This window comes from Hydractinia symbiolongicarpus, chromosome 10 (genome assembly GCF_029227915.1).
Source record: "Hydractinia symbiolongicarpus strain clone_291-10 chromosome 10, HSymV2.1, whole genome shotgun sequence".
NCBI classification, from domain to species: Eukaryota; Metazoa; Cnidaria; class Hydrozoa; order Anthoathecata; family Hydractiniidae; genus Hydractinia; species Hydractinia symbiolongicarpus.
This window is the reverse complement of record NC_079884.1, coordinates 14,777,295-14,786,960: the sequence shown is the minus strand read 5'-3', so window position 1 is coordinate 14,786,960 and position 9,666 is coordinate 14,777,295. Positions and strand designations below refer to the sequence as shown.

Here is a 9,666-nt window from a genome sequence, read left to right as displayed (position 1 = left end):
AACCTTGTTGCCAGGGATTTTAAATTTACTCAAATCTTGACCTGGAGATGGGACGGTCATTTAGGATACCAATCTTTCGAAAATAGAATGGCTTGAAAACTTTTCGTGACTGCTGAACTATAGTCGCGCTGTATAGATATAGATAAAGGCATAATGGCTGAAACCTATATAAAAATTTAACGCTTTCTTCGAAGTAAGAAGCTAAGTCCCTGGATTAGCGGCAAATGGCTTTCTTCGTTTGGTTTTTGCTGGTCTTTGGACAAACAGAACCTGTAAGACACTAGCATAAACAGCAAAAAGAGGTGTTAAAGCTCTGTTCTTCTCTAACGTGAAAGACTCGGGAACACGCAAGCAGCAATACTTGCAATGCCAAAAACAAACGATGTATTTTTGCACCAGAGAATACCGTCTCACATCAACTACACTGATATTTTTATTTTTCACGCTTGTCCCCAAGGCTTTTTAGGTCTTTTACATTGGGATGGAACCTTCAGGCCGTCCAAATATAAAAAGTCTAACAAATCCTGGGGACGAGGTTAAGGCTGTTTAGATAACTTGATTACATATTCGGTTACCGGTTGGTGCTAAAACGATAGTTTGTACCCGGGGTCTTATGCTAATTCTAAGAAGTCTATTGTTATTAGAATATCCAATAGGGAACGATCACAAGATGCACGTGATAAATGGTAATCAAGAAATTTTCGCCCTGTCTGAAAAAAATAGTAAAGTAGTCGTTGTGCACAGAAATGTTGTTATGCCGTACCTGTAACGAAGAAAGAGAAGGAAAATTTTGTTCAGAGTGCGGTACTCCACTAAACGGTAAACAGTGTTATTATTCCTTTTTAAATTTCATATTCTAAAAATCGTATTTTGAAAACTTGTCAAAGTGATATTTAGATGAATTTCTATGGTTGTCTACATCCATGTGTAATGAAGTGTATATATTTTTAATTTTCTCTCAAACGTGAATTTGAAATCATATAAATCTGTGTATAGCTAGCTAAGCTGGGAACAGAATTATTGTTAGACAAAGGCAGAATTTCAGACTGCTCCAGAATTAGCTTTTTGTAATGACATTGAGATATGAGATACACATTAGGCCCAGGAAAAATCACATAGTTTCTTGTCTTAGACATATGTGAAAACATGTGCAGGAATTAATCGCTGCCAAGGTTTAATTCCCCTTGGCAGCGATTCAATATGGGCCAGTGAATGTTACCATGCCCTGGTTTAACCTAAGCCATGTGAGAGAAATTGGGGAGATGGCACAATGTGTGGGCTGTTGAATGTTGCAGGGAGTTTTCTGGTAGAGTGCCAACCCTAATTGGTCTGTGTAGCTTAAAATAAACATTAAATGTTCTAGGCACACCCCCATCTAAGCTGTTTCCCCTAAAATATGCACTCTACCTATCTATTTATTAAGTTACAACCCAAGGTTTGTTAGGTAAGATAATTGCCCCAGAGTTCGTTGATTGAAGCAGTGCACAAGATGATAGGGTATGTAGCGTTTTTATGATATTGAGGATGAAACGCTAGCATATTGTTTTTTTTCTTTTTTGTATTAATTTATTTTTATTTTTATTGAAAGGTAGAATCTACGCATTTTATCCTTGTATCAAAAAATGCTATCCATCAACCCTGAGATTAGGGTTGATGGAATTTTATTATAATTTTAGCTTTCCAAAAAAATCTTTTTTTGCCTGATTTGCATTAATGAAAGAGTACAATTAGATAAAACAAGGTTAGACAAGTTACTTGCATAAAAATACGATCATTATCTTCAACAAGAGCTCCAAAGCAGCAAACATTAAAGTAATTTTGTTGTCACTCATTGCTATTTGACAAAACGATCAAAATTAAATAGGGGTCTCGGTTTTTTTATTCCAATGAGGCACATAAGACCAGAAGTGAAATTCTGTACAGTAGCGAAAGTTGCCACTGATGATAACCCGCAAAAGGCTAAATTTTTTTTGTTAGTGATTTTCAAGCATGAACATTGATCAAAAAAACTTTTTATATCATAATCTGGCACTGATTTAAATTTTACTTTGGTCAGTGAGTGTAAACAGTCATGTTAATACACTTTGGGCAAAGAGCGACCTAAGTAATTTGAGTTAATTTTAGGTTTCATGTAAAAGGCTCCCCAAAATCATGAAAACGTATTGTTTGTTTTCTTAAATCTGAAAAAATAAAATTTCCAAAGTTTTATTTATAATCAAACAGTTAAAAAACTAATTTTTCTCGCAATACAGAATTGACCTTTTGCAAAATTAAATTCCTGTAGAATTTTCGAAGATTGGGCATTTTCATGGTTAAAATTTATCTTGAATGTTGTTATTGTTATTATCATTATCATTTGGGGAGGAAATTAACAAAAAGTTCTGTTGTCAGTGAAAATATTTGCAGTTATTATGCTAAAGAAGCCACCAAAATGGGGTTGAGTAAAATTTTAAAAATTATATGGCCAAAATGCTTTAAAATATCCCTTGTGATCTTTTTGTAGTTCTTAGCAGAGAATAATTGCCTGATCACAATGGTAAACAGACAGAACAGCAGCTAATCATGTATCTTTATGTTATCTGACATAATTTTTATTTTGTTCCCTGTTTTTCCATTTTATAGTCACTAAATAAGGTTATGGAAGACTGCCACCCATGACATTTAAATCCTGTGAAAATTAACAAAGTTCTGCCAAATGCTCAAGTTTAAAGCCTGTGTTTTTGGTCTGAATTAGGTCTGGAATTAAAATTCTTTAGTTTCTGATTGCCAAAATGCAGTGACCCAAGGTCTTTGACCTTGCAAGAATTTACATTTATAAAGAAAGGCATTTAGTATAATGATTTGTGTCCATATATAGGTTGTAAAATCTTTTTTTTTTTAATATCATGGCTATTGATGGCTTTTGCTTAAGAAAAACCATTGTCATAAATAATGTATCGTGATTCTATTTAATAATACAGCATGTATTATTAAATAGAAGCATTTTATTTATTTATTTATTTATTTATTTATTTATTTATCTATTTATTTATCCTTTTGGTGTTGTGCAATGATTTTCTTCACCATTAAAAGCTTCAATGGGGTATTCGCGTTCTCAGTTTTTAAAGATTATTGAAAATTCTTCATCATAATCGCTCATATTCATTTTTAATATCGACTTAATTGCTGCGCTGTTTGTTTACATTACGTATTAATTATGTTACTACTACTACCAAACACACTTTTATTAAATAGCGTCACCATCAACAAAATAAATTGATCGTCAACTAAAAACATTGACCGTCAACTACATAAATTGACTGACAATGAAATAAATTGACCGTCAACTAAATAAATTGACTGTAGTTAATTAATACTAACCGTTAATATTTCTAGTTAACGGTTAATTTATAACTTGCAAATCTTCTCTGTAAATATTAACCGTTAACAGAGTTAATTAACAGAGAATAAACATTATTGACGGTTAATAAATCTTGTTAACTTCCAATATCAATATCGTCTCAAAAGGTTCGTACGTTTTTTTCGTATCATTATACGAATGCTAAGAAATACTTTGTTTTGTAGCAAAGTGCTTCGTTTAAAATAAAAATATAAATTTTTTAAGCAAAGAAAAGTAAATTGCTAAAAGACAACACAACTTAAATTTTTGTGTCATTTGTAACAAAAAATAGCTATTTTCGCTAAATAGTTATAATACAAGTGAAAAACAAGGCAGATTATTATTGTCGTAACACCCTCCTTCGTTGTGATTATTATATATGTTTGAAATTATGCTAGCTAAAATGTAATACTGCAAGACTAAAGGTGGATTTTCATAGAGCAGATTTTTTCGCCTTGGCAAAAAATGTGACGGAGAATTTTGGGACGGTGATTTTATTGCTTGTGTAATTTCCATCTAGATCATATGTCAATTTGTTTTTAAATGCCGTAAACAATGTAAAGGGCGATGCAATAATTTAATAATTATAATAAAAAATTTTATGAGCAACTTCTCATACGAACTTCTTTGAAACGATACGAACTACATACAAACTTTATTTTGAATGATACGAACTATATAATTTTGATGATACGAAAAAGTTCGTTTCAAAATAAAATTATACGAAAGATTTAATTAATCGATACGAAGCCAGTGCATTTGACTAAAATTTAAACTTTAAATCGACTGGCAACGTTTAAAATTAGCAGACATCACATTTAATTAATTGTTAATTTTTCTGATTGTCCGTCAAAAATTGTTATTAACCGTTAATACGTCTTTCATATTTATAAAATATCTGTAATGACCGACAATCAAAATTATTAACCGTCAACAAATTATATTAACGGCCAATCTTTTACAGTCAATTGACAGTCAATTATGTTTGTTATCAGTTAACAAAAAAAGTTAACAGGCAACAAAACACATTAACCGTTAATAAAAATGATTAACCGTTAACGTAAGAACATTGACGATAGCGTTATTTAATAAAAGTGGGTTTGGTAGTGACACAACAAGCATAATTATAAAATATTTATTTTTAATCTGGTAACTCTTTGCGAATAAATTACTACGATTGCCGCATTTTATCAGAATAAAATGGCTGAAAGTTGATAGTCAAAGCATGAAGTTTTACACTGGAAGTCCAGGTTAGTTTATCTATGAGTACCACCACTACTACGTTTGCCTTGCTTCCCGAGGAAGGCAAAGAAATTCAGATACAAGTACCATAAAAGACTGAAAAAATGAAAAATTTCTGAAAATTGTGGGATTTGTAGTACTTGTAGCCAGATATTTTGTTGAAAAATTTGGACACTTAGTGGACCACAAACGACGTCATGCACTGGGAAAACCTCTACATCTGCCCCTGCAACGTCATATTCCTTAAAAATGCAGTCTGTGGCAATATACTTTTGTTGGAGGCAATCGATCTCTAAGGCACATGGATAGCCATCTTCATCGTTTGACAATATTCTTCTAGTCAGCTTCCAACATAAAGATTGAAAAAAAAACCTTTTTAGTTGGATATATACAAGCAAATTATTTTCAAACCAACTTCTTTTCAGTAGTGGGTGGTTTCAAAATTTTTGCTTGAATTGTGCCGTGTCAATATTATATTGGGAGATGTACTGACTCACCAGATCCTACAAGGAAGTGAAAGAACTAGGCGACACTTATTAACCATGCAATTATATAAAACGTCCTGAATAAAGGTACTTACAATAATTTGGAGCATTGTTGGGCTGAATCTCAAGTTGCACACAACACCGATACAGTTTGCTTGCTCCTGCTCCGTTTCTTTATTAAAAACGCACTTCTGGTCAGGCTTCCTTAATTCTACCCTTTCTTGTCAATTTTTAATTCTGAAACGAATGGTGAATTTGTTAACTCCAAAACGTTTGCCACAGCGTGTATAGAAGTGCCTGATACTGAATTAAGCTCGTAAAAAGCATGTTCTAGATCTTCTTCTGACATTAACCACTTTCTTTTGCACTTTATTGCTACCTTCTTGTCTTTTACACTTTTTTTGTTTGAAAATTTGCTAAAGAAGCTGAAATAACCAATCTGTTTGATTGCTATTTAAGAAAAGAAAAAGTTTTTTATGCCTTTAAAGGGAACCCCAGGTATAAAATAATGTTAGACTTTTATTATAGAGCTTAAAAAGTTAGCTAACAAGTCTTTTTAAATTTTTTAAAAAGCTCTTTTCGTTCTTAAGATATTCATATTTAAAGAATTTAAGATTTAACAAGACGTATGATATATGTAAACAAACTCGCGAATAAAGTTTACAAAAAGCTGTCTATCAAATTGTGATTTCTGTTACGCTGTTAGACATGACATATTTTGCTATTCGGATAGGCAATAATATTTGTTACGCACTATGCAGTTAATCTTCAAAATTGATTTGTGAGATCTTTTTGAATGTGTAATGATTACATATGCATAACGTTTGCATCATCTGACTATACACTGTTTCGTGTGCAATAAAATTTGAGTCACAGAAGCAATTTAAATAAAACTTGATCCCTTTTATGCTAAATAATTATACATTACATGAGTAGAATGATAAAAAATGTCATTGTAAGAATAAGTGACTAAAAATGTATCCTTTTAACTTCAGAAAATTTTCTAATATATTGAAGCAAAGTTATTCAGCTAGAATTCCTTCATCTTAAAGTTACCAATCACTTACGAGTTAATTCGTAGCTAAAGAATAACATCTATAACCTTATAAGGTATTTTGTAACACTCTGGATGATTGCAATAAAATTTGAGTCACAGAAGCCATTTAAATAAAACTTATCCCTTTTATGCTAAATAATTATACATTACATGAGTAGAATGATAAAATAAAAATGTCATTGTAAGAATAAGTGACTAAAAATGTATCCTTTTAACTTCAGAAAATTTTATAATATATTGAAGCAAAGTTATTTAGCTAGAATTTCTTCATCTTAAAGTTACCAATCACTTACGAGTTAATTCGTAGCTAAAGAATGACATCTATAACCTTATAAGGTATTTTGTAACTCTCTGGATGATTACTTGACAACGGAAAATGGAAATGAGATGCAGTTTTTGCAGTAATGCAAATTTTTATTATTTTCTATTGCTGCAAACTAAAGTGTTGTGGTATTTCCTTGTCACAAATTGGATTTATCAGAACCAACCTGCTCTGTGGAGGGTGAGAAAATACTGTCTCGTTTGTGATCAGTGTTAAAAAGGTTAAAAACGAAATTATTATTTTAACTTGTTTATTTTTAGCTTCAAATGTACCACAGGATCATGGTAGTACCACTAAGGAAGTACAATCAAAAGATGGTGGAAAAGGAAAAAATTTACAGGTAACATGATAATAAATTCACAATTTTCATTTTTAGTTGGTGTGCATGTAATTTTATCCTGGTTTTTATGTCTTATAATAATTGGACAAAGTTTTTATGCTAAAATGAAAAAAAGTATATACATGTTTGCAGAGATTGAACTTTATTGACTATACGATTACTATGTCTCTTTTACAATCAAGTGGAGTTTTCTTTAAAGGTACTGTCTGGTAAAAAAATAAAGTATATAGTAATGCACAAACTTGATTTGTTACATCTTACCTGGTGAAAATTGTGCACCACTAATATTCTTTTTATTTGTACAATTTGTCTTTTTTTTTCGAAGTTTTTTTTTAACTTGTACAAGAATGAGAGGCTGAAAAAATATGCTTACTATGATGCACTGGCAAGGTTAAGCAATTTCAAAGCCTGAACAAATATAATTATATTTTATTTCTTTGTTGTTTTCAATTTATTTAAGAAATACAACCCCTATGTAAGAGTTTGATGTATGATCTTAACATGTATAGCGAAGAACTTTTTTTTAAAAAAGGATTTAAAAGTAGCAGGGCTCTGTTTCATTGTGACATTCTGTCTTTCTCTTAAGTTTCTACTTAATACACCAGCCAAGCATAACAGTACTGGCATGAGTACAAGGACTAGCATCATTGTTTCCATACACATTTTTTACGATCAATGTCAGTACGGTTTTTTTTTTGGATATGCAACACCACAATATGATTTGGGGAAACAAAGCTTTTTCAGGTATAATAGAAAGGATAAAATGTGTTCATATATTTGGAATTTTCAGATAGTCAAAGGTTTATGTTCCTAATTGTTTGTATAAAAACGTGTAAGGCAGTATACTTAAAAATAGCAAAATGACTGAATATGCTTATGTATAACAAAAAACAAAACAGAAAACCAATCGCATTACATTTTCTATTGATACAAAGGGACAAAAGCATCTTTTTTATAAGGATATTTCTCAGTAATAAATGCTGTTTTACTTAGATTAAAGCTATTTACATTAGAATATGAGTGTGCGTTTGAGATACAGATAAATTTAAAGCAGAGTCCTGCTTATAGAGCAAATACTGCGAACAAAAAAATACTCCCCAAATATTCTGCCAGGAGTAACCAAATGCCAAGTTAAAACAAATATTACGCATATTAATTTTTTTATCCGACAGTACCTGTGTTAATTGACAAATCAGATGTCACTATTTCACTACACTAATTCATATCTATGCATAAATATTGCTAAAAACATATCATTACGCATAGAATTCAAGGTAAATTAATTTGGAAACGATTGGCCATTCACTTATTTAATCCTTGTGTGGATAACTAGGGACAACTTGGGACCAAAATTTTGCAATTTTATCCAACTCTAAAACAGATGTACAAGTTATCACCAGCAACACCATAGGTTTATATCTGTGAATGATTGCTGTCCTGAATAAAAAACATTTTTCCCGGCACATGCAAATAGTGATACAAAAGTTTTCCAGAAAAGTCTTGTATAGAAAAAAGCAACCTGTCTTGATGTTTTGATGATATTTCCCCTTTTCCTTTATTTTTATTTTTAAGAAATTATTAAAAAATTAAAATAATTTTTTTCCTCAATGTTGTTTAAAACAACTTTGTAACAATTGGTTAATAATGTTAATAATATGCTGTAAAATAATTTTAGTCACATGATAGTGATGTGAGTAATCAACACATTGTAAAACAAGTACCAGAAGAAGCATCTAACGCCCATGCATCAAAGGTAACATATTTCCAATTCTTAGTTAATGTTAAAGGGATCCCGAGGTGTCTACACAAGTAATGCTTATGCAACTCAAAACATTCAAAGAAATATAGTAGAGAAAGTCTTTTTAGCCAAATCAATATTATGTAGAAGATATATCCATGTTTACCTCGTAAAAACAGCAGCGCTCGCCTCCATTTTGTTGTGATTATATTTCGGTAAAATTCAACTCTAGCGTCCAGTCTTTTTTCCACGGGTCAAAGTTGTGACGCGCCAGTTCAGTATCAAAAGCGCGCGAAATACATAATACACAAGAAAATCGTTTCGTTAATGCAGCAAAATGTCTGTAAATCCTTACCAGTTTGAACCACAAAAAAAGGTTGTTAACAATTCCAACAATGATAGCGATGATAGTTGGGAAGATGTTCCCGACTGTCCAGAAGAAGTTAGAGAGCAAGAGCCTCGTATCAATCGCCTAGACGTCGAACCATCCTCATGGTGTAAATGTTCGTTTTGCTGTACGATGCCTGTGAGTCGTGAATGTTTATGCTGCACAGAAATCGACGAAATAAAGTTGAGATATATTTCTGGTGGTATGATTCTGTATAATTGATTAGTGTGCATATTTTGTTGAATGAATAACTAAGAAATTTTTATATGCTCGATCCCAGGACCTGTATGAGACAGGCCTCTAGATCTAGTTTGTAAATTTTCCCAATTTGTTTTTTTTCTAGATTATACATGCGTAACTCAGCATGAAAGTTTCGATGCTGTGTGTTTAAATCCACATGTTTTATGGACCGCTATGGTTAGTTTGAATGACAGGGAAGGTGCATGGCTACCTTGCATAGACAATATACCGAATCGGTAAAAATATATATTATTCTCAAACATAGATCTCATACAAAATGTTTCTCAACACGCTCAACAAAATACAAAACAACAAAATAACTCTATTTATATCTCAAAAAACTATACTCAACTTATGTACATGCAAAAATATACATTTAATGAACCTCATCCCCAGGCCTTTTTCTCGTTTTAGGACTTATCGCTACGCAGCGTATCGACAGTTTTCTTGGTTTGTTTATACAAAACTTGGAAGA

At 31.6% G+C, this 9,666-nt stretch overlaps 1 protein-coding gene across 8 annotated transcripts in view; it reads left to right on the top strand.

Annotated features, from left to right (window-relative positions):
* Positions 1-673: 673 nt before the first annotated feature.
* LOC130613202 (E3 ubiquitin-protein ligase rnf213-alpha-like) overlaps positions 674-9,666 on the top strand; it is a 108,615-nt gene continuing 99,622 nt past the window's right edge. For 6 of the 8 annotated variants that reach the window (XM_057434539.1, XM_057434536.1, XM_057434538.1 and 3 more), the window contains exons 1-3: positions 674-819; positions 6,746-6,825; positions 8,501-8,578. In XM_057434539.1, the coding sequence (XP_057290522.1) occupies positions 747-819; positions 6,746-6,825; positions 8,501-8,578 (231 nt within the window). In that variant the 5' untranslated portion in view covers positions 674-746. Of the gene's footprint in view, positions 820-6,516; positions 6,666-6,745; positions 6,826-8,500; positions 8,579-9,666 lie in introns of those variants that run through there. The other 2 variants (XM_057434535.1, XM_057434540.1) reach the window with 2 other exon arrangements.